This window comes from Erpetoichthys calabaricus, chromosome 1 (genome assembly GCF_900747795.2).
Source record: "Erpetoichthys calabaricus chromosome 1, fErpCal1.3, whole genome shotgun sequence".
Classification (NCBI taxonomy): Eukaryota; Metazoa; Chordata; class Cladistia; order Polypteriformes; family Polypteridae; genus Erpetoichthys; species Erpetoichthys calabaricus.
In genome coordinates, this window is record NC_041394.2 from 215,443,543 (window position 1) to 215,468,656 (window position 25,114).

The 25,114-nt window shown below is 36.7% G+C and overlaps 1 protein-coding gene across 1 annotated transcript in view; it reads right to left on the minus strand.

Annotated features, from left to right (window-relative positions):
• The window catches only part of gsap (gamma-secretase activating protein), a 175,170-nt gene that overhangs the window by 119,300 nt on the left and 30,756 nt on the right, over window positions 1-25,114 (minus strand). The window contains exons 6-11 of the mRNA XM_028811696.2: window positions 16,147-16,235; window positions 15,127-15,196; window positions 13,702-13,751; window positions 13,410-13,514; window positions 7,364-7,420; window positions 7,176-7,222 (exon numbers count right to left, since the gene is read on the minus strand). Of these exons, the coding sequence (XP_028667529.2) occupies window positions 7,176-7,222; window positions 7,364-7,420; window positions 13,410-13,514; window positions 13,702-13,751; window positions 15,127-15,196; window positions 16,147-16,235 (418 nt within the window). The remainder of the gene's footprint in view (window positions 1-7,175; window positions 7,223-7,363; window positions 7,421-13,409; window positions 13,515-13,701; window positions 13,752-15,126; window positions 15,197-16,146; window positions 16,236-25,114) is intronic.

Genomic DNA, 25,114 nt, shown 5'->3' on the forward strand with positions numbered 1-25,114 from the left:
GCGTATAAATTATTAAACAGTAAAACATTAACATTTAAGAAGTAAAGTTACATTAAGTACTACTGCTGTGCCTTCGGGTATACCTCATTTTTTGTTTGCCCATTACATGCTTAAATGTATACATTTTTTGGTGCACCTACCCGAGAACACGCGACATATAACCGAGCGTGGGAGAAGCATGGATTTTAAACACGCGTTGAGTTGATGTGCTGGTCTCCCTCGTGAAATAACTGGTAATGTTTGACTAAAATCTACAGCGAGTAAAACGACATTAGCTCCTACTTTTTTTTTTACGATCTCTGAGATCTTGCTTTTTTCGGTTCAAGGCTTCATAAGCTGTTTTATGTTGTATGGTGTACTTATCCCAAACCATCATCTTTGAATGTTGCAAGACTTTCGCCTTGTATGTAGATCGGGGTAATTACATTCATTGCATTCCTAGTCTGAATCACAATGTGATTGTATGGGTGGTTACCTGGCACTGTAGGGTTGCCACCCGTCCTTTAAAATACGGAATCGTGCCGCGTTTGAGAATGAAATTGCGCGTCCCGTTTTGAATCAATACTGGACGGGATTTATCCCGTATTTTTTTTATCATTTTTTTTTTAAAGCAGCGTCTCATGCAAATCATCCCACACGCATTTTATGAAGATGCCTCCTTTCCTACTTTTGATTGGGTAATACTTGATGTCATCGTTAGTTTGATTGGTGTTTTTAACTGTCCAGTGAGTAGGGCGTGTCTTTCAACCGTAAGCAGATTTTTTGCACTGGTATCACTGACCTCGACGACGGCGACGTTATACGTCAAAAATAAATTACGATAAATGACGATTTTAGCGATACTTTATTACGACGGCGGCTACATAGACACGATCAAATAAAAACAAAAAAATCAAATAATCATTCTACATTTTCAAAACGTCGAAAAAACGACGGAATGAAAAAAAGGCCCACCCGACGACCCACCCATTCCATTTTTATATATATAGATGTGTATGTGTATATCTATACTAATAAAAGGCAAAGCCCTCACTGACTGACTGACTCACTCACTCACTGACTCACTCATCACTAATTCTCCAACTTCCCGTGTAGGTAGAAGGCTGAAATTTGGCAGGCTCATTCCTTACAGCTTACTTACAAAAGTTAGGCAGGTTTCATTTCGAAATTCAAAGCGTAATGGTCATAACTGGAACATATTTTTTGTCCATACACTGTAATGGAGGAGGCGGAGTCACGTATCGCGTCATCACGCCTCCTACGTAATCACGTGAACTAAAAACAAGGAAGACATTTACAGCACGAGTCACATGCGGGAACGAAGGTAAATGACGTTAATTTTTGACTGTCTTTTAATACTGTGTAAGCATACATATTAACACATGTGCAATTAAACGTGTGCATTTACGGGGTGATTTCTGAGGCTTAAAAGCTCACCTTTTATCAAACGCGGGAAAAAAGGTAACTGACGTTGTTCACTGTCTTTTAATACTGTGTAACCATACATATTAACACATGTCCAATTAAACGTGTGCATTTACGGGGTGATTTCTCAGGCTTAAAAGCTCGCCTTTTACTAAAAAGGTAAACGCAAAACTATTTTCAATCAGTTTATTGAAACGCTCCCGTTAAGGATTGCAATAACATATTCGCGAGATAAAAGAACGAAGTACGGGGAAATGGAGGAACAGCCGCAAACAGCGAAGAGCAAAAAATTAATTAAACAATTGAGAACGGAGCGAGTTAAGCATACAAGCATGTTCATAAGGGAAACAAAGCACGGTGTAAAACGTAACTTTAAATTAAGTTTATAGAAACGCTCCCGCTGCGGATTGCAATAACATATTCGCAAGATAAAAGTTTAATGAGAAGACACGAGGTATAAACGAACCACACGCCGTGGCGCAACGTTAGGGGCAACAGTTTCAACCATTCTATGATCTGCTTCTCGCAACTGAAAGACGGCACATGGCGGATGTTAGCCGACTTGCTGACCGCAACGTTAGGGGCTTCAACTATGGCGCTGACGCCACATCTCAGTGCCAACACTTTGCAGACTGTACTTAAAAGACACGCCCTCCTCACTGGACAGTTAAAAACACCAATCAAACTAACGATGACATCAAGTATTACCCAATCAAAAGTAGGAAAGGAGGCATCTTCATAAAATGCGTGTGGGATGATTTGCATGAGACGCTGCTTTAAAAAAAAAATTATAAAAAAAATACGGGATAAATCCCATCCAGTATTGATTCAAAACGGGACGCGCAATTTCATTTTCAAACGCGGCACGATTCCGTATTTTAAAGGACGGGTGGCAACCCTACAGTGCCAGGTAACCACCCATACAATCAGATTGTGATTCAGACTACGAATGCAATGAATGTAATTACCCCGATCTACATACAAGGCGAAAGTCTTGCAACATTCAAAGATGATGGTTTGGGATAAGTACACCATACAACATAAAAGAGCTTATGAAGCCTTGAACCGAAAAAAGCAAGATCTCAGAGATCGTAAAAAAAAAAAATAGGAGGTAATGTCGTTTTACTCGCTGTACATTTTAGTCAAACATTACCAGTTATTCCACGAGGGAGACCAGCAGATCAACTCAACGTGTGTTTAAAATCCATGCTTCTCCCACGCTCGGTTATATGTCGCGTGTTCTCGGGTAGGTGCACCAAAAAATGTATACATTTAAGCATGTAATGGGCAAACAAAAAATGAGGTATACCCGAAGGCACTGCAGTAGTACTTAATGTAACTTTACTTCTTAAATGTTAATGTTTTACTGTTTAATAATTTATACGCTTTTTATATGTTGTTCAAATTCTTTTATCAAAATACCACTGACAGCGCAATGCACGATAACATGGAGTGAATACACCATACGCATCCGCCCACGGCTGCCCTGCTGTGCGCAGATAGGAGTTGATTCTACTATAAAATAAAATAAAGATAAAAAGAGTAAAACAATCATCACCCATAAAGCGTGTGTGTGTGTATATATGTGTATATATATATGTTGATATGTGGATGTGTATATGTATATATATATATATATATATATATATATACAGTGGTGTGAAAAACTATTTGCCCCCTTCCTGATTTCTTATTCTTTTGCATGTTTGTCACACAAAATGTTTCTGATCATCAAACACATTTAACCATTAGTCAAATATAACACAAGTAAACACAAAATGCAGTTTTTAAATGATGGTGTTTATTATTTAGGGAGAAAAAAAATCCAAAACCTACATGGCCCTGTGTGAAAAAGTAATTGCCCCCTTGTTAAAAAATAACCTAACTGTGGTGTATCACACCTAAGTTCAATTTCCGTAGCCATCCCCAGGCCTGATTACTGCCACACCTGTTTCAATCAAGAAATCACTTAAATAGGAGCTGCCTGACACAGAGAAGTAGACCAAAAGCACCTCAAAAGCTAGATATCATGCCAAGATCCAAAGAAATTCAGGAACAAATGAGAACAGAAGTAATTGAGATCTATCAGTCTGGTAAAGGTTATAAAGCCATTTCTAAAGCTTTGGGACTCCAGCGAACCACAGTGAGAGCCATTATCCACAAATGGCAAAAACATGGAACAGTGGTGAACCTTCCCAGGAGTGGCCGGCCGACCAAAATTACCCCAAGAGCGCAGAGACGACTCATCCGAGAGGTCACAAAAGACCCCAGGACAACGTCTAAAGAACTGCAGGCCTCACTTGCCTCAATTAAGGTCAGTGTTCACGACTCCACCATAAGAAAGAGACTGGGCAAAAACGGCCTGCATGGCAGATGTCCAAGACGCAAACCACTGTTAAGCAAAAAGAACATTAGGGCTCGTCTCAATTTTGCTAAGAAACATCTCAATGATTGCCAAGACTTTTGGGAAAATACCTTGTGGACTGATGAGACAAAAGTTGAACTTTTTGGAAGGCAAATGTCCCGTTACATCTGGCGTAAAAGGAACACAGCATTTCAGAAAAAGAACATCATACCAACAGTAAAATATGGTGGTGGTAGTGTGATGGTCTGGGGTTGTTTTGCTGCTTCAGGACCTGGAAGGCTTGCTGTGATAGATGGAACCATGAATTCTACTGTCTACCAAAAAATCCTGAAGGAGAATGTCCGGCCATCTGTTCGTCAACTCAAGCTGAAGCGATCTTGGGTGCTGCAACAGGACAATGACCCAAAACACACCAGCAAATCCACCTCTGAATGGCTGAAGAAAAACAAAATGAAGACTTTGGAGTGGCCTAGTCAAAGTCCTGACCTGAATCCAACTGAGATGCTATGGCATGACCTTAAAAAGGCGGTTCATGCTAGAAAACCCTCAAATAAAGCTGAATTACAACAATTTTGCAAAGATGAGTGGGCCAAAATTCGTCCAGAGCGCTGTAAAAGACTCATTGCAAGTTATCGCAAACGCTTGATTGCAGTTATTGCTGCTAAGGGTGGCCCAACCAGTTATTAGGTTTAGGGGGCAATTACTTTTTCACACAGGGCCATGTAGGTTTGGATTTTTTTTCTCCCTAAATAATAAACACCACCATTTAAAAACTGCATTTTGTGTTTACTTGTGTTATATTTGACTAATGGTTAAATGTGTTTGATGATCAGAAACATTTTGTGTGACAAACATGCAAAAGAATAAGAAATCAGGAAGGGGGCAAATAGTTTTTCACACCACTGTATATATATATATATATATATGTAGATATGTATATATATGTGTATATGTATATGTATATATATGTTTATATGTGTGTGTGTGTATTTTATATATATAAAACACAGCAACACTCATAACAATGACAACACAATTACATTGACAATCATGTTACGTTATTTTTAAAATGTTTCCTTTTTTTTTCATAACCTCTTTAACACACTACTTCTCCGCTGCGAAGCGCGGGTATTTTGCTAGTGTATATATATATGACAGCAACACTTATAACAATGACAACACAATTACATTGACAATCATGTTACGTTATTTTTAAAATGTTTCCTTTACTTTTTCGTAACCTCTTTAACACACTACTTCTCCGCTGTGAAGCGCGGGTATTTTGCTAGTCTATACTAATAAAAGACAAAGCCCTCACTGACTCACTCTCTCATCACTAATTCTCCAACTTCCCGTGTAGGTGGAAGGCTGAAATTTGGTAGGCTCATTCCTTACAGCTTACTTACAAAAGTTAGGCAGGTTTCATTTCGAAATTGTACACGTAATGGTCATAACTGGAACCTCTTTTTTGTCCATATACTGTAATGGAGTGCAGGTTGATGGCCATGGGAGGTGGAGTCGTGTATCGCGTCATCACGCCTCCTACGTAATCACGTGAACTGAAAACAAGGAACAGCCACAAAGAGCGCTGAAGAAAACATTCATTACACAATTGAGAAACAGCGGAGAAGCTGTGTAAAGACAGCTTCACAAAAAAACAGATCCTTAACAAATTGTTATTGGTATATTTTCCCTCAAATTAAAAAGGTTTTCTTTTCTTCTTAATAAAAATTTAAAAGCAGAACTTCGCCGCTGCAAAACGCGCCTGACTTTATTGAAAAGAAACTAAACTTGCAGTGCCGCTATTCAATGACACTTGCCTAATGCCTGACTTTATTGAAAAGAAACTATACTTGCAGCTCCGCTCTTCAATGACGCGCCGCTATTCAATGACACTTGCCTAACGCCTGACTTTATTGAAAAGAAACTAAACTTGCAGTGCCGCTATTCAATGACACTTGCCTATCGCCTGACTTTATTGAAAAGAAACTAAACTTGCAGTGCCGCTATTCAATGACACTTGCCTAACGCCTGACTTTATTGAAAAGAAACTAAACTTGCAGTGCCGCTATTCAATGACACTTGCCTAACGCCTGACTTTATTGAAAAGAAACTAAACTTGCAGTGCCGCTATTCAATGACACTTGCCTATCGCCTGACTTTATTGAAAAGAAACTAAACTTGCAGTGCCGCTATTCAATGACACTTGCCTAACGCCTGACTTTATTGAAAAGAAACTAAACTTGCAGTGCCGCTATTCAATGACACTTGCCTAACGCCTGACTTTATTGAAAAGAAACTAAACTTGCAGCGCCGCTATTCAATCACGCGCCACTATTCAATGACACTTGCCTAACGCCTGACTTTATTGAAAAGAAACTAAACTTGCAGCGCAGCTATTCAATGACGCGCCGTTATTCAATTACACTTGCCTAACGCATGACTTTATTGAAAAGAAACTATATATGTATGTCTATATATATATATATATATGTAGATATGTATATATATGTGTATATATCTGTAGATATGTATATATATGTGTATATATATGTAGATACTGTATGTATATATATATATATGTAGATATGTATATGTATATATGTATCTGTATGTGTATATATATATATATATATATATATGTGTGTGTATGTATATGTGTGTGTGTATGTATGTGTGTATATGTATGTGTATATATATATATATATATATATATATATATATATATATATATATATATATATGTATATATATGTGGATGTGTATATGTATATATATATATATATATGTGTATATATGTATATGTAGATATGTATATGTATATATATGTTTACATAACCTCTTTAACACACTACTTCTCCGCTGCGAAGCGCGGGTATTTTGCTAGTTATTTAATATTTATTAGCCACAAGCATATTTTTCTCAATAGCTTGACACCCTAAAAAACATTCTGTCCACTATTTTCTCAAAGATTCTGAATAAATATGAAATTTTATGCTGTCTGAGTCTGAATAAGTTTTTTTCTAAGAATCCTGTTTTTCTTTTTCTGCCAAATGACAAGGATCTTTATGTTATGTAGACTAGATACTCCAATTTGTAGTGGTGGTGGTAGTAGTAGAAGTAATAGTATTAGAAGTAGTAATAGTAGTATTACTAGAAAATATATAGGTGTGCAAGTCCCTGTATTTGAATGATATTTCATTTATGTTTCGGTCCTGCCTTGCTGCTGAAATATGCTGCTGCCACACAAAATAATTGTATAGGACTAGGCAAATTCTGAATTGGATGAATGGAGGGGTTTAGAAGAACATGCTCAAAAAGTCTAATTATGTAAAAAAAAACAATTTACAGCATTGGGAAATAAGTAAGATGGAGAAAATATTACCTCACTTTAGAAATGGGTTTCACTGGCAAATCAAGCGGTACCTGGAACTTTAAACATAGAAAAATGATTACTCATATTTTTTAATAATCTCTACCCACAAATTTGTAAAAATACTAGCCCAAAATTTGACTTTATCTTAATACTTCTGTCATTTTTACAACTGCAGTTCTGAAAAACAAAAGACTTACCATAACATCAAAGTTACGATCAGGATAAAACTGATAACACTTTAGAATCCAGTCATCCTGAAAAGATAACAGCATCAATAAGAAAAAACAATAATAATACTACATATTTTAACAATTTACTTTAACATAGGCATTAAGTAACATTATACCGCTGTGTATAAGAATATCAGAAAAATAAATGTCATCACTTAAAATTATATTAATAAGCAGTGATGAGCAAATTCTTCAGAATTTGCCTCGCCATGAATTCATTGAAACTGTGGAAATGTTCAGGAACTTCGCCAAACTCAGCAACATTTATTAAAATCAATAGAAAATGAGAAACTGAACAGTTTGTGAGTGAATTATAATGGTGTAATGGTTTTTTAAGTGTTCCAGAGGGCAAGGGAAACATTTGAAAACTATGCTAGACCAATTACCTGGAAAAAAATGTGATCTAAGCTGTGAGGCAGTAGTGCTAACCAATGAGCCACAATGCCTCAAACAACAAAAGATGCAGACAAAACAATAACCACTAACAAAATGCAACTGGCCACAACAATTTAATTTACAACTGGCAATAATTTAAAATAATTCTATATCTTTCCACTCACAGAGTTCCAATATTCAGGGCACACACTGGCAATTTCACAACACAGCATTGTGGAACTGGCTAGTTTCATTATTTGAAGTCGCAGTCCTAGGTGCAGCTAGAACATCTTTTTTATTTTCAATATATTTATATAGATGCTTCACACTTTTTACTTTCATCAAGAATACAGAAACAGCTTTTAAATAATAAGAAATCTTTTCTTATTATTACTTCACAGGTCTCATGTGTTTTCTGACTCTGCTCCTTTAAGACTTAGCCATGTGGCATAGCGATGAATGAGTGTGTGCACAGGGATTAGTGTTATACATTCAGTAGCAATACTTGTAATATTCTCATTATGATCAGCTAATGTGCCCCCCTCAACCACAAAATGAAAATAATACACGTTTTTTTTTTTTTGGTTTAAAAATGCATGCACAACAGTACACAGTGCACATGCATGAAAGTTCTGTGCATGGCTGCTTAAGGTTTGCGATAACACCCTGACCTCTCAAAGAATCATGAGTCACAGGGACAAAATGTTCGCCTAAGATGGCCACATGAAAATATTCATCAATAAGGTCATCTGAGAACACAGCATATTTGCTGCAAAAAACACTCTGGAAAATTTTGCCAGTCAACACTACATTCAGCATGTACAACTGTAGTAGGCTGCCAAGATGCTCAATAGACTGTTCTACTCAAACAGAAAATCTCATTGGTGCCATAATTCAAGTCCTCTATACCTTCCCCAATCTTTCTTCCAATTTCAACCTTGAAATTTTGAATTACTATAAACTGACTTGCTCCAGTTTATGAGTTAATATGAACATTGTGACTTCAAAGGATTACAGCTAATTGTCATCACAACTCTTTGACTTAAAACCATAGGCAGATATCTAGTATCATTTTTAATGTTTAACTAGGGGGCTCTGCCCCATGCTCACTTCATTTGCCCAAACCCGGGTTTATCTTACCAGATAAACAATTTAAAGAGATTGTTATTTTCATGGGAATTGTTACATATGCATTATTTTCATTTTTACTTTAAAACTTTGTATAAACAATATTTGTCTTTTATTTCCTGCGCCGGGCGTGGTTAAATCTCTTTCTCGCGGGACGTATAATGCTGCTCACGTTGTGTTGGGGTAGGGGGGAGCTGAACGCACACTAAAGAGATGCGGTTGATTCATCTGCTGTCTTGCTGCTGCTGTTGGCAAGCTGCATGTTCTGCTTATCGCGCTTTGCGTTGATCATTTAAAAGCTTGTACAGCAGCTGTCCTCTTGCCACTTTGTGTCTGTGCCACTAGCATTGTGAAGCGGGGTGGGAGCTGAACGCACACTAAGGAGATGTGCTTGGATCATCTGCTGGCTTGCTGCAGCTGCTGCTGGCGAGCTGCGTGTTCTGCTTGTCGTTGTTTTAAGAGTTGGGAACACATGAAGTGTGTCTACCAAAAGCATTTCAACAACTGCTAGGTTAGATGTCCGTGAACTTGTTTTAAATTGTTTATAAGTAGGGCGTGATGTGCAAAAGTCACCGTCTCATGGGTTTTACTTCCTAAGGTTGTAATGTCTAGTCTCGCGTGACGTCAAAGTGTCTCTCCAAGATGATCAGGTCTCGATCGCTTCGCTTCATCCCCCCAGAGGCCTGCTACGCTTCTGCCACTTCTCGTCTCTCCCACTCGCGTTGTGTAGGAGTGGAGCTGAACGCACGCTAAGGAGATGCTCTCCCACTCACGTTTTGAAGGGGGGGGGGGAGCTGAACACACGCTAAGGAGAAGCTACTGGCTTTGTGCTGCTGCTGCTGAGGTGTGTGCTCTGCTTGTCGCGCTGCGCGTTGATCATTTAAAAGCCTGTACAGCAGCTGTCCTTCTGTCTCGCTGCCTTGTCTCGCGTGATGTTAAAGTGTCTCTCGCAGGACATCAAATTGTCTTCCAAGAAGATCACGTCTCATCTCCCTGGTCTCCCTGCCAAGATTTTTTTTTTTATAATAGACAGACATTACTTAGATTTACTTTTGCCCAGACAACAAGCAAGCAGAATATTTGGGTTATTTCCATTGAAATATCCATGCTGACAAACATGAGCATGCCACACATTAAACTGATTAACTGAATTGAGTTGCCTCGAAAGCTTGCATATTGTAATCTTTCTAGTTAGCCAATAAAAGGTGTCATTTTGCTTAACTTTTCACTAACAGGTACAACACATAAACTTCAAAAGATTTTTTTGGACAGTTATCATATCAAAAGATCTTGACTAGACATTGTTCTCCTCTCTTGCTAAATGAATCTTAGCCTGGACAAGTCTATTAATTTTTTATATCTATGATGTCTCACTTAAAGGTTTTCTAATGTTGTATCTGTCTTAGTGTCTATACTAGGGGGCTCTGCCCCCTGCTCGCTTCGCTCGCCAACCCCTGGTGTTGGGAATGACAAAGAGCGTGATGTATGAATGAGATATAGAATAGTGTGACGGTGTAGATGATGCAAATAGAAAGCAAACAATAAAGTGTGTGGCACAGTGTAAAGGTTTATTTGAAAATTTCTTTGTACACGCCGTTTAAGTGTAAAAGGTAATTCCAGGTCAGAACTTGTAAGGTCAATGAAGATGGTTATTGTTGTGATCAGAGTCAAGTTTGTCAGAGCTTAGAAGGAGTTGTGTCTCTCCAGGAAGTAATGGAATGACTTGGGTATTTATGTTTTCCACATTAATATTTTTTTGGACATAATATAGTGCGTTGTGTTAAAAGGGGCATTTGGTCTAATGAGATTGCTGTTCCAAATCTCTCTGTAACTGAGTCGTCGCAGATAAAGGCTTGAGGAATTGTAATAATATGTGGCTGAAGACCATCTGTATTGGTGAGTGTACCATGTCTCAGTTGTAATAAGCAATTGTTATGATCTGGTTCTGGACATCGTATCTTTTTTACTAACTGTATCTTTTGAAAGCAATGCCAATTGTCTGCGTATTTTAAGGTGCACTGAACAATAGCTGAGCGCATGGCATCTGGAAGAATAGCTAATCACTGTCTAAAATCTCCTCCTCATAAAAGTACCTTTCCTCCAAAGCAAATATCATTATTCATAAACGTTTGTAGAAGTTTATGAATGGTGTTGAGTAAGTGACTTCATGCCATTGTACATTCATCAATAATTAACATTTTTTCAAGACGGATGTCACGTGCAGTGCCACCGTTAATGTTCATAGTGGATACCGATTTGTAGGATCTAATGCAGTTGATAAAGATTTCACTTTCAGGTACATCGTTAGGTAGAAGCTTCTGTAGATATTCAGTATATGAATGTAAAGAAGGCAGTCTAATTTGACCCTTTTGACAACAACGTGTAAATGTATTACTTGTATTGCCAGTTGTTTCTTCAGGGAACTGAACTGAATGACAGTGATTGCAAATGACATTCATTAATACGAATGAATTTTCCTGGTGTATGTTTTGCTTGTGCCGTTTGAGAGGCGCGTTGTTGCATGATTAGTATTTGGGACGTGTTGTTTTGGAGCTGTAATCGATTTGCCTGTGCTGTGTGAGAAGCCCGTTGTAGCCTTCCTTGCCGTTAACGTATGTCTGAGACGGGAGGTGTTTCGTTTTGAATCCGTGCCTGTTGCGATGCAGCACTTTGATTGATAGATTGCGTCATGTGGATCTAGGATGTAGATTTGTGCATATTTGCGTTGTTGATTTGTTTCAGGGTGCACTGTTCCAATGCGATGCAGTATTTGTGCACATATGGGAAAGCAGTATGGGCATTGCCTTTTGGTGGCCTGATATTTACTCCGGTAGATGCAAAAGCAAATGAACTATTGTAGGATCTAATGCAGTTCATAAAGTTTTTACTTTTAGGTATATCGTTAGTTAGAAGCTTTAGTTGAGCTTTGCGTTTTTGGAGCCGAGACATTTTTTCTTTTAGAAATATGGATAAGTAATAAGGAGTATTGCACTCACTGTTAATATGGAGCGATTTCTGCGGTTGAACGGTTAATAGTGCCTTATTGTAATGAGATCCACCTATGCTGCATAGCCGTCTATTTTGTTGTTTCTTTCGTGTTCGTGTGTTTGTTCCTGTTATCCTTTCCTTTTCGTTTTGTACCCGTGACCGTGTATTCATGACTTGTTTCTTTCTCAGCATGCGAAATATGGATAAGTAATAAGGAGGATCGCACTCACTGTTAATATGTTTCCTTTTCTGCAGTTGAACGGTTAATAGTGCTTTATTGTAAGGAGATCCACCTATGCGGACACCTATGCTGTCTAGTGTGAAGGTGTTGACGTTCACTTTCGAATATGTGGCTTTGGGTGTCACTGCTTATGGATGTGTGTGGGGGGGGGGGGGGGGGGGGGGTGGGGGGGGGTGAGGATTGTTGTTGCGCGAGCGTCTTCTTTCTTTTTGTGTTCCTGTGTCTTGTTGAATCCCCTCTTTGTGTGTGTCCCGTCCCTTGCTTGTAGGGTCTGTGGGGGTGGTTTTGTGTTCTTTTTTTTTGTGTTCCATGGGCTTGTTGAATCCCCCTCTTGGTGTGTGTCCCGTCCGGTGCCTGTGGGGGGGGGGGGGTGGTGGTTGCCTTGCTGTTGTGCGCGAGCCTCTTTTTTTTTTTTTTTTTTTGGGTCTAGTTTCGTGTGCAATGTGTTTCGTGCTTTGCCTGCGTTTGACTACTTTTTTATATTTTTTCCTTTTTTCTTTGCTCGTTGCGCCTCATTTCTTTGACTCCTTTTTTTCTCTTTTTTCTGTGCTCACTCCTTTTTTCTGTGGTCTTGTCCGCCTCTCGCGGCCCCTCATCAGCCTCTCGCGGCCTCTTTTGTCCCCCTCTCGCGGCTCCTCATCCGCCTCTTGCGGACTCTTTTTGCGCCTGCGCAGTACGTCTTTTTGCGGCTACGGCCCATGGTCGGATGTCCCTGCGTCCATCCGGTTTAGCATTCTCGGTTAGTAATATGGATAAGCACAGGGAATTCCAGTTTCTGTATTGCATCTTGCCTGAAAAAGGGGCCTGAGTTACCTCGAAAGCTTACATATTGTAATCTTTCTAGTTAGCCAATAAAAGGTGTCATTTAGCTTGATTTCTCACTACATTCATAATGGCTAACACTGTACAACACCCTAGTACTAATGACATACCATGAAAATCATTTTAGAAAATGTTAATTGTTACAACCAAAGTTAATAGTCACACTATACCTACTCTCTAAACCGGGCTAACTAGAGGTTTAGAGAGTAGGCATACTATAAATTAATTTAAGTAAAAAGAAACCTTACTAGGTTAGCAGGTTGTAACAATGTAATAATTTAATAAATACAAATACAAGCTAATTTCTGTAATTGCACAGATCAATTCAATGTCAGTCATTTTTAGTCAATAAAAGGCAACATATTAAAATAATCACTACCTAGAATAATATGTTGCCTTAAATGCTTCTAAAGAGAAGTTATACTTTCAGTTAAGACCACAGTTTTACTAGACTAATACCTTTAAAAAAAGGAGATGCAGCATCTGTGTCTGTGCATCCCATTGAACCCAGGAAAAATCTTCTGCCACTTTGTCTTTAGGAATGCAATCCAAGTTTTGTAAAACCTTAAAATAAAAACATTTTTAAAAATTCAGAAAAAGATGCATTTCAAATTGAACTAAATAATGTAATCAAAACAAAATTATCAGGAGCATTACATGTTTCAGTAAAATTTTGTTTCAATATATAGTAACCTAGAAAATTAACTACCTCATTGGAATAATATATTAATAATTAACAGAACTTGCTTACAACTCTGTATCCTTCTTCAATAGTAAGGCTTATATGTAATTGTTCAATATCTGTAAAGAAAAAAAAATCAAAAGTAGGCACATTTAGGCAAAGGTTACAGAGTATACTGAATAAAGGTTGTTTCAAAACAGACCATGTGTTATAACTGAAATCCGTACACAGATTTTGATGAGAGGCAGCACAGAAAACAGTGGAGCTAAATTATAAAAACAAAATATTCATCTGGCTCAAAGAAGATTTTGGATTAAAGACTATCCTCTGTATGAAGAGTACTTTTTCATGAGGGCTTTGTCAGCTGTTCTGGCTCTTCTCTCTAAATGAATTCGAGACAATGGACAGGTATATGAAAAAGAATATTTCAACAGTTTCTTTCTTTCTGCACCAAGAAACAAAGTTCTCCCCCTGACTCTTATACTCTATTTAATTCCCTTTGTCAATGCACCTCATTATTGCAAAATCAGAAAATTTCTGTAAGTGACACAACCTGGTGTTATACTAATAGTCTGAGGTGTACAGAGTGAAAGGGGGGGTGCAGAATAGTTCTTTATGGTGCTTCAGTGTTGTTCACATCTATAATCAGACATAAATCTCAAGCCTAAGAAATTGTGGCACTGGACAAATTAAAAAAAAATATCATCCTCACATTTACATTTACTTTCACAATTAATCAAACAAGGAAGGGACAATTACAGGACACATAAGTATAACAAAGACCACAGGAGGCAAAACTGATGTCAGTCATACTAGGCACAAGGCAAGTGACCTACTCTTGACAGAGTGAGGTCAATTCAGTCCAAGGCACATTCGCCCACAAACATCAATACTGGCCACTATGATCTGACCTATAAACTTAATATCAACGTGTTTGAGATTTTGTAGAAAAACAGATTATGCAGAGAAAAATTCAAGCAAACATGGAATTTGATAGATGTTTAAAGAATGCTATTTATTAAACTCAAATGCATACACTAAAAATTTCAATGATGAAGCCAACACCTTTGTCATTGCGAAATTAAACACTTGTCATTATTGTTTTACTCCCCATTTCAAATGAATGTGCACAGTCTACAATGACTGAGACAAATGCTCAAAAAAAGCTCCACTAACCACTTTTATTTGAAAATGGAATAGGCACATTAATAAACAAACCATGAAGAACAAATATGGCTTGTGGGCACTAAACTTTTATAAAAAATATTGTGTTGAAACAAGGCACTTAAAGGTCTGAGTCATTTTCATACCAGATTTCAAATTTCTGGATGAACATACTGTGCTATTATTACATTACTTTGTAAAAAAAGACAAAATAGAGACCATAGGGACATTACAATTGTGACTTCATTGGGATACACCATAGTAAGGAAGGAAGTCATTTAAGTTAAATTTTTTACAACATAACTAATTAGATAAAACTACAATACTTACACCTGTCTTCTGAAATAAGCAGCAGATGACTTTCAAGTATACGTTTGTTTTCATACTCGGGATATAGAAACTAGAAAACAAATAAAATTGATTTAAACAAAAAAATTTGGAAATATATGAAGCAAGTCCTGCTGTACTCAAAAAGCTTCTGTTTTTATCTTAAGGAAACATGTTGCTTTGTGTGACCTATGTACACTTTTATGATAAACACTGTTAATACTGTACAATGCTCTCATATTTAGTAAGAGTCATTACTCCGTACTCTGCAGGATATGATACTGCATATATGTATGCTTAAAAAATAAATGAAAAATTAAGTAAATTTAAAATGCTTCTATAGGAATCACTCTTGAGACAAGTGTGAATATTTTTGCCCTGTTCACTCACAAGTCTCTACACTGGCTCCTAGCAAAACTTAGGTATACTGTAATTTTAAAATACTTTACCACTTTGGCACACTTCACATAAAAAATGTATTAATTCCAACACACCAGTTTGTGTTTCCCTTTGAACACTGGGATATTCCTGGCATGTCAACCACTGAACCTTTTTAAATTCAGTATCCTAGGAACAGTGAATCTCATGAATTCAGGTCACCCTTTAAGTATATAGAAGTCTTGCATGGTGAAGTTTTTTTTTTTAAACAACTGTCACCAGCTACCAGCAAAATCAATAATTTTCCATTTATGCCAAAATCAAAGGAAGTTCAATATAGTGCAACCGGCCACAAAAATTTAAGATCATTTAAATTTACATGCGACTCAATTATCATTAAAATTGATCGTACAATTTTGGCAATAATTCTTTTTTTTTCTTACTTTTTTATACTCATAAGTCGGTGTAAGTGCTCTCTTTTGAGAAGAATGCTAGAAGAATATATTGCATTGAACAAAAAAATCTGAATCTACTTCAATTATTTAATTATTTAATTGTCAAATATCTATTAAATTATGCTTTAATAAAATGAAGGCATGGACTACCAGAAATACTTTCAGGACCACAAAATATAAAAATAAATACCTGCACTCGTACATGTTTGTCCACAGCTTTCAAAACTTTGGTGTTATTGACAGGATGAATCTCAATAAGTAGTGTTAGACATTTAGAAACTGTGGAAAGAAAAAAAGCATTAATGCTTAGAACTACAAATGTTACACATTGTGTGCTATAAAAAGCACAACTCATAAATACCGAAGAATAAATTATCTCCAAGATAAATCTTTGCATGTCTTTAATTTGAAAGGGTCTCCAAAACAAGGATTTACTGCTAAATATAAATAATTGCTTGTTCAATTGAAATTACTCAGTTCAAAATTTTAGCTTCATGTTGTATGCCTCATTTCTGAACTCTGTACACTCCCAAAAGGAGGATACATGTAAAAATCCCTAAAGTGTACTTGAACAGATTTATGTTAAACTTAGAACAGATACATGTTAAACTTAGACAAAAGAAAGATAGCATTCTAATATGTTTTTATACTGTTAGTTTTATGATGTTAGTTAAATGTAACTATATTTATTATTTTAATAGCAGTATATCTTTAAAGGTTTATTGTACAAGTTCTTGAGTAAATTAATTTTTAAATAAGACTGTAGCATGTCCAGGAAAGAAGGAATGTACCTGCCTTGCAAATTAAAATCAGAGACCATATAAACTGCTTGTTGGATATCCTGCAGAATTTCATTATTTTGAGATGTGTAGGAAAGAAAAGAAAAAAACATTTACTACCGTTTTGCACAAAGTCACAAGGAAACTAGCTAAGATTTCTACTGAGTTTGCATTCCATTTTTCCAAATAAAAATAAATAAAAAAATACACATGTTGAGAAAATTTCAACTGTATGACTTTAATTTTTCCATGTTCTTTCGCCCTTATTCTAAATAAGCACTGACTTAATTTGCGACTCACTTTCCCATAATTTTCAAAGGTTTCCTTGAAAATATGCAAAACTTGCATTCTCTCTCCATTCATAATTTAGAGGGCTAAAACAGAAATGTATGGAAAAAGATGATCCGCTGTGGCAACCCCTAACGGGGGCAGCCAAAAGAAGAAGAAGAAAAGCATATATTGCAAACCTAATTTCCACAAAAATCTAACATAATTAGATTGAAATGATACTAGCCCAAATTTAACTTCTGTGGCATTAATTCTGAACATAGCTCGGAATTCAATGCAATTATGGTTTCCCAACCCCAGAGTCAGACTCGGAGTGATGGTAATGATCGGCTTTACAATCTTAAGTCTGAATAACTCTCAGGTCAGCGTTCTGCTACAATGTAGTGGATAAAATAACAGAATGCTGCAAAAAAAAAAATCATGAACATTTCTATGTGTTTTGACACTCTAAAATAACATCAATATTTATAAGTGTGGCAGAGCCTTCACCCAAACAGGGACATGCAGACAGGGGAGGCAGATGTCATCATGAAAAGTAAAACAACTAATAATGATGACATAAAATAAATTTCTCCACTGGTCTGTGCTACAAATTTGTTTTCTGTATAATTCCAATAATATTTATCATTTTTATGGTCAAAATCACTAAATTTGCATATTTACTGTTCAAATACATAGGAGAAATGTGAGATGTGGCAGCAACGATCATCACCTCACCTCGGACTGCGCTATCCCTCACACACTGGGTTAATGTATGCAATTGGCGCGTGCCTGTTGCTGTCTCTCTGTATGTCACCAATATAATGTTTGCAGACATGTTTATTATACACCCTGACTTTCCACAGTCTGGCTAATATATTTAATGAATGTGAGTGACATATTTAGTTTTGCTGATTGGACATAAAACCGCAGTGAAAAGGCACAAGGTGAGGCAGACAGTACTATGCCACTCTGAAGGGGGCAGATGTGAGCCAAACAGGTTGTTGCTGCCACTGTTCTTCTATGCAGGCGCTCTAGGCACCAATAAGTTAGCGATATCAGGAAGTCAAGTGCACTGCAGTGGTCCGTTTATTTTAATTTTTTCTTCCAACTGACTGCCAAAATGGAAGCTTATATATCTAAGCCTAAAAAATTCTCAAAACTGGACTTTCAGTCAAAATAGGAAGTGATAAATAACAGAAGACCAACACTGGAGCTAAAAGATTTGCTTCAAACTAAAGGACAAAAGACAACTCGCTCTTTTCAAATGGAGTGGTACACCCGAAAAGACTTTAGCTGTCCTACAAGAAACCGCCTTTACTGCTTTCCGTGCCTTTTGTTCTCAACTCAATGTCTGGACTAACATGGGATATTGTGACATGATAAATGTATCAAGAAGCCTCAGTAAGCATGAAAGATTGACTACTCACATTCAAAGCCAAACTACTTTAAAAACTTTTGGAACCATAAGGATCGATTTGGCCTTGAACAAACAGCGGAGACTAAATATTAGCATCTACAATGCTAAGGTAAAAGAAAACCAAGAGATTTTAAAAAGACCTAATTAATGTAACCTGCTTCCTAGCCAAACAGGAGCTGGCATTTCGTGGTAACAATGAGAGTAGAAGCTCTTCTAAGCGTGGCAGCAATGTAGAGCTATTACACACTTTTCCTGGGAAAGATGAAAGGTTGCTTAGACATTTGGAGAGATCCACTGTGTTTTCTGGCTTGTCAAACAGAATACAGAACAATTTAATTGAATCAGTCGGTGATGTGATTAGAAATGATATTAAAAGGAGGTTAATGCAGCCCCATATGTTGCTGTAAAAGTAGAGGAGACAATGGATGTCACAAACAAAGCCCAGATCTCTGTCAGTTTGCACTATGTGGCTAAAAATGAAGTGGCCTGTGAAGTGAAGGAGGCATTTTTGGAATTTGATGATATGAGTGAAGATAGACAATCCCTGCTGTACCAAAGTATGCCTTGGGAGTGTTGGAGAAATACAACTGTTTTGAAAAGCTAGTAGTTCAGACGTATGATAGAGCTTCTGTGATGGCATCGGAGCTAAATGGGGTGCAGGACAAAATTAACGAAAAGGTGCCCAAGGACATGTTTACTCACTATTATGCACACAAATTAAACTTTGTGCTGTTGCATTCAGCAAAATACATGCCTGAGTGTACAACTTTTTTTTTTAAAAACAGTTGAAGGACTAGGGTCATTTTTTAATAAGTCCACAAAGAGCACCCACTTACTGGATGATACTGTGAAGCGACATTTACCAAGGGCAGCGCCCACAAGATGGTTCTCAAACTCTCGGCTGTTGCAGACAATAAACATGCATCAATCTCATCTGCATCCTGTATTTCGTATTATGAGTGAAAATCCTGATAGTTAGGGTAATGACACTCTAATGATGGCTGCTGGATATGATTGGTGGCATGTCAAAAGCATCAACGTGCTTTTTAATTACGGCATATGAGGGCATTTTCAGTCAAACTGAAGCACTTTATAGATTGCTGCAAAACAAAGTCATGGACCATGGATATTGTTGTGCGCAAATCCGCGACACAATTGGAGTTGTTGAATGCATGAGACAGGAGTCTGACACATTCTATGAGCGATTTGAGCAAAAGTGCACCACACTTGGCCTGACAGATAGTGGAAGTAAACAGTCAGGGATAAGAGGAAACAAATGTTTTTTTTAACATTCTGGATAACATCGGTGTTCAAATGAAAGCTAGTTTTGATCATTATGGTGAGCTAGCTTTCCTCGGTTTGGCTGACTGGGCAAAATTTAAACAAATGTCACAAAATTTTGATGACACTAAACTGCACAGCCTGTCAGAATATGCAAGGTTCTTTGACTTTGTTAGTCTAAAGGCTGATCCCACTGGATTGTACAGCTGAGTAAGGAATGAATGTAAATCTCCTGGTCCAGAAGGATCTGATACAGACTGTTCCTGAGGCAACAAAGTTACTTCAGCTGGTGCTCACTGTACCAGCTACAACAGCATCTGTGGAAAGGACATTCTCTGCATTGAAAAGACTGAAAACACACAGTAGGAATAGTACAGATCTAGGACGGCTTTCCTCCTTGGCGATAATCTCCATTGAGGCAGAGAGACTTTTAAAAATATATGAAAATAAGGAGGACTTTTACAAGAAAGTAACAGAGATTTTCATGGCTGAAGGATAGGCACATGGACTTCATTTACAAATAAAGGTAAGACCATAAACAGCTTTCAACTTTATAAAAAAATGGGGTCAGACTAAGAAAAAAAAATCCAATATTTAAAAACTAAATTTTGACCTTAAATGAAATATTATTTTGTTCTTCTTTTTATCCTTGTGTTAAACAGTCTGTATTAAATTTATTAAAGTATCAGAATTAAAAGCTTTTAAAAACAGCTAAATATTTCAATTAAGGTCCAGACTGAAATCTGTTTTTTTGTACACCACTCTATATTTTCATTTGTATTGAATGAGTATGAATTGTGGAACTGCAATTTAGAACACATGGAGGGTGCAGAGCAAATGCGCTCTCTCCACTCTCTATGTAACGTTCTTTCTTAGCCAATATGCGCCTTACCTATGTGTGTGTGTAAAGAATGCTGATGAGATATGAAACATAACCAGTAGTAAATGTGCATGCTGCCAATTGAATAGTGAATAAGCTATTCTTTTGGGTTCATATATTTGTAAATCTGACTCTGAAGGAGTCTGTGCCTCAACAGCCAAGAACCTCACCACATGTCACTGCACCCAAAACACAATGGCGTTTAAAAAGAGAAGCTTTAAGTGAACATTAAAACAAACTGAAACAGAAGCATTAGTTGAATTAAGCAGTAGTGATAACAATGTTAAATGGATATTGAGAAAGCAGAAAAAACATTAACTGTAATGATTATAAGTATCCATCTATCCATCCATTATCCAACCTGCAATATCCTAACTGCAGGGTTGCGGGGGTCTGCTGGAGCCAATCTCAGCCAACACAGGGCGCAAGGCAGGAAGCAGACCCCGGGCAGGGAGCCAGCCCACCACAGATGATTGTAAGTATTTAACTCACAAAATACCAATGACTGTATTTTGTATTAATCATGCTGCAGAGAACTATATGATTTTATACTTCTATATGATTTGATCTGCATTTAGGTAGGAAAGGAATTATGTTTATGCACAGAATATGAGACTGATTTAATTCTTCTATGTGAAAGTGCTAACCTCTTGAAATTAACAGAACACCATGTGATATTATAAATAAATGTGATCGTTTTCTTCACTCTCTTCACTTTTGTCTTAAAAATATAAGACAAAATTGTCATTTATGAATTAATAAATAAGGATTATTAATCTAATAAAACAAATATAATCTAGTGAAGATATTAAAGTTATAAGAATGTAATCTCTTTATAACTAATGCAATGAACTTTAAGAAAATTGCTTAAAATGGGTTTGTGTGTGTGTACTGAGAGGTCACAGTCTTCAGATAATGTAGGCGCCTGGTACTGCTTTGTTTTTCTGTACTCCTAAATGTCATAAATTAAAGGTGTAAACCTAATTTATGTATGACCTCAAAATGAACTGTTATGTTTTTTTCTGTTCTCTCTTTGGCTAATGAATAAGCTAGGTAATATAAAGAGGAATTTTTTTTCTTTTAAGCAACACTGACTGTTCTGACCAGCCAGTGGCACTGAGCTTGGGGGAGGGGGGGCTCCAGTCTCTTCGGCGGCATGGGGGGGCAGTCTCACAATCTCTCTAACTCACCAAGAATAAAGAATAAAGAAATTGCTTTTAATTTTAAATTGGTGTTTATCTCGTCGTTTTCCCACTTCAGCGCTCACAATATCAGATGTTGACACAGATAGAACCTGATGCATACAGCACTGTACAATTGAACCAAAAGGATATGTCTGGTGAATTCAGTTGAATATTACTGCAGTGGGTAAAACAGCACAATGACTGATCAAGCACCCTTAACACTGTTCACAATGCAGCAATTGTAGTTTGTGTCATTTACAAATGTGGAAGTTACTACGCCTTCTGCTATGGTAGCCTAAATATAAAACACTGGGTGCATCAATTGTATGGATAAGGCACCAACATTCTTCCCTTCTATGCTCAAGAAACAGAAAAAAGGTAATAAGAAAATTGTACAAAGAAACACAGTAATACTGGCCTGTTGCAAATTCCCCATTTTTGATTTGTTTTTCCCCGGGTAAACATAACGGTAAGGAGGTTAAAGATTGTCTGCTGACTTCTACTTGAAAAATCTTAATTTGTCCTGTATTTAACTTTTGACCATTTTCTAGTGATATTTTATAAATATCATAGCAATTAATTAGATAAAGAGCAAACAAGAATTCTATTATATCCATTCATTTATGTTCCATATCAAATCCAATAACTTTCATCACCGTTTCTCTACTCAATTTAGAGAGATTTCTGAACAAAAAGCCCAATATACAATAGTCCCTTTAATATGATGAGATATCAAAAAGCTCAATATATTTCTGTTTATCATAATACAACATTTAATTCTACAAAAATGAAAAATATATAAAAATATTCAAAAATGAATCTTTTCACATTGACAAATGTTTCTCAAGAGATGTGTGCATAAAGAGTTTCTGGGATGAAAATGTCATGTTTTGCATAAAAAAAAAAAAAAAAAAAAGTAGAAGGGCATTCCTACTACTGAGATCTAATTCTAAAGTCTGACCAGACTCAATATAAACACAGACAAAAGGATAATACATTTTTAGCTGAAAAAACATATTAGTAGGAATTTCAAAATGCAATTGCAGATTAACAATTCAGTCACCACTAAATTATGCAAGATCGTTCAGAATAGTCATATATTTATATCAGCATTGACGATAATGAACACTGTGATCCATTATCACCAATGCTTTTCACAAGTCCTCTTAAATCCTTAGGTATTTGCCTCCAAAAACAAGAGATTAAGAAGATTATACAAAAACACCCAAGCATGATTTGCATTTTATTATTACTATTTCAAATCCCCTGACAGCCTTTTTCAGAGCAATATTTTAAGCTACAATACTTGCTCATCATCTTAATTTACTCAGATGGAAGTATCCTATTCATTCTCTAAAATTTGGAAGAACTATTTTTGCTTAAACTTAGAAACTTGCCATCATGTCACAGCCATATATGCCACCTGTCAGAAAAATCATAAAATGAAGATTTTAATTCCATTTAGATTTTCATCAAAACACTAAAAAGCAGACAAATATTTAAAAATTAAGCACTAATGATTGCTTTTAACACTGGGAGAAAAAGAAAGTGAGAAGTGTAGACTGAAGGTTCAATAAAAAGATGGCAGTGCATCATGTTTCACATTATTATGTGAAGCATGTTAATGGTAAAGAAGGAGTGCTAAGGCTGATGAATCAATGGCTGGTGAAGCAGACGTAAGAATGTCTTCATGGGCAGCATTGTACTACTAGTATGCAGATATCACCAAAAAAAAACCTACAAAACAGCTGTACTCCTGGCCTTATTTAATATGAATGCAGTTTAAGATTTCAATGAATGCTGGGATGTATAACAGTGTTATAGTTATCTCTCTATATATAAAAGGAAATCCTGGAATGGAAAGCAAATGCAAGGCTACGATATGTGATAGTCTCGAAAGACATTTAAAAGACCCGCGAGACCAAGGAGATTGTCCCAGGGCCGTAGCAAAAAGGACAGCGGCTGTACAGGCTTTAAAGAGATCGAAGGGCAGTGCGACAGCAGCTATGACCCCCACCCCCTTCTGAACGCGAGCAGCGTTATACATCAAACAAGAAAGAATTCAAACACGCCCGGGGCCAATAATAAAAGACAGGTATTGCTTTAACAACGTCACGTGAGACCAGGCAGTGAGCCATCATTTTAGAACAAGTCAACAGACCTCTAAACTAGCAATTGGATTGCTTTTGGTAGGCAAGCATTATGTGCTCGGAGCTCTTAAAACAACGACATGCGACAGGCAGAAGAGGCAGATAGCAAACAGCGAAAAGACAGCACATGATCCAAAGGCATATCCTTAGCGTACGTTCAGCCACAACACCCTTCACAACACGAGCAGTATTATACGTCTGGGAAGAAAGAGATGTAACCAGGCACGTGGCCAAAAATAAAGGACAAGTATTGTTTTTACAAAAGTTTTTAAAGTAAAAGTGAAAATAATGCATATGTAACAATTCACAAGAAAATAACAATCTCTTTAAATTGTAGATTGCCTGCCTAAGGTAAAGTCATCACTGATGAATGGGGACGTGGGAATGAGAGGTCCTTTCATCGGATTAGCGCTATTTTAGATGTGGAATGGCAAAATGGGGGAGGCAGCTTGATGAATGAGGTCTCCAGGACTTAAAACAAATCCAAATCATATTATGTGATATCATCTAATGTGAAATTCTACTCCGTACTTCTAGAATTTTTATTTTTATATTGTATTGAGGATTTATTCTGTTCTATGTATTGTACTGTACGGCTCAGAATTAAAAGACAATGAGTAAAATGACAAAGTAGAACTTCATAATGACGTTTACAAACGTTGACGCTAAACATATGCAGAGCAGGTTAGAGACTATGAAACCAGTGAAATTAGAAAGGCTCAAAAAAAAAAAACGGTGCTATACACAGGTGGAGAAAGTTAAAGGATATGAAAGTAGGAAAATTAGAAAATCTAAAAAAAGAAAGTAAAGATCGCAGTAGCGCAAACAAACAAACTGCCTCATTTAACTATGCACCAGTCTAACTTTGGTTTTGCACAATAATTACTACACTATTGCACCTTAACACTTAATTCTACTGTATTCACATAATTATACTTATTTATTATGTTCTACTATACTGTTATCTTTCAATCTATGACTTTTTGTTAATCTAACTGATATTCTTCTAACTTTGCACAGTTTTGGATAAGCGGATCAGGATGCATTTCACTGTGTGTTTTCCTGTATAACTATGCATGTGACAAATAAAGAATCTTGAGAATTTCAAAAACGGAGTTTACTGCACATGCATTTATTGGTTACTTTGTTAGTGTATATACACTGAAAAAAATCATTCTTTGGTTTAGCTTATTTTAC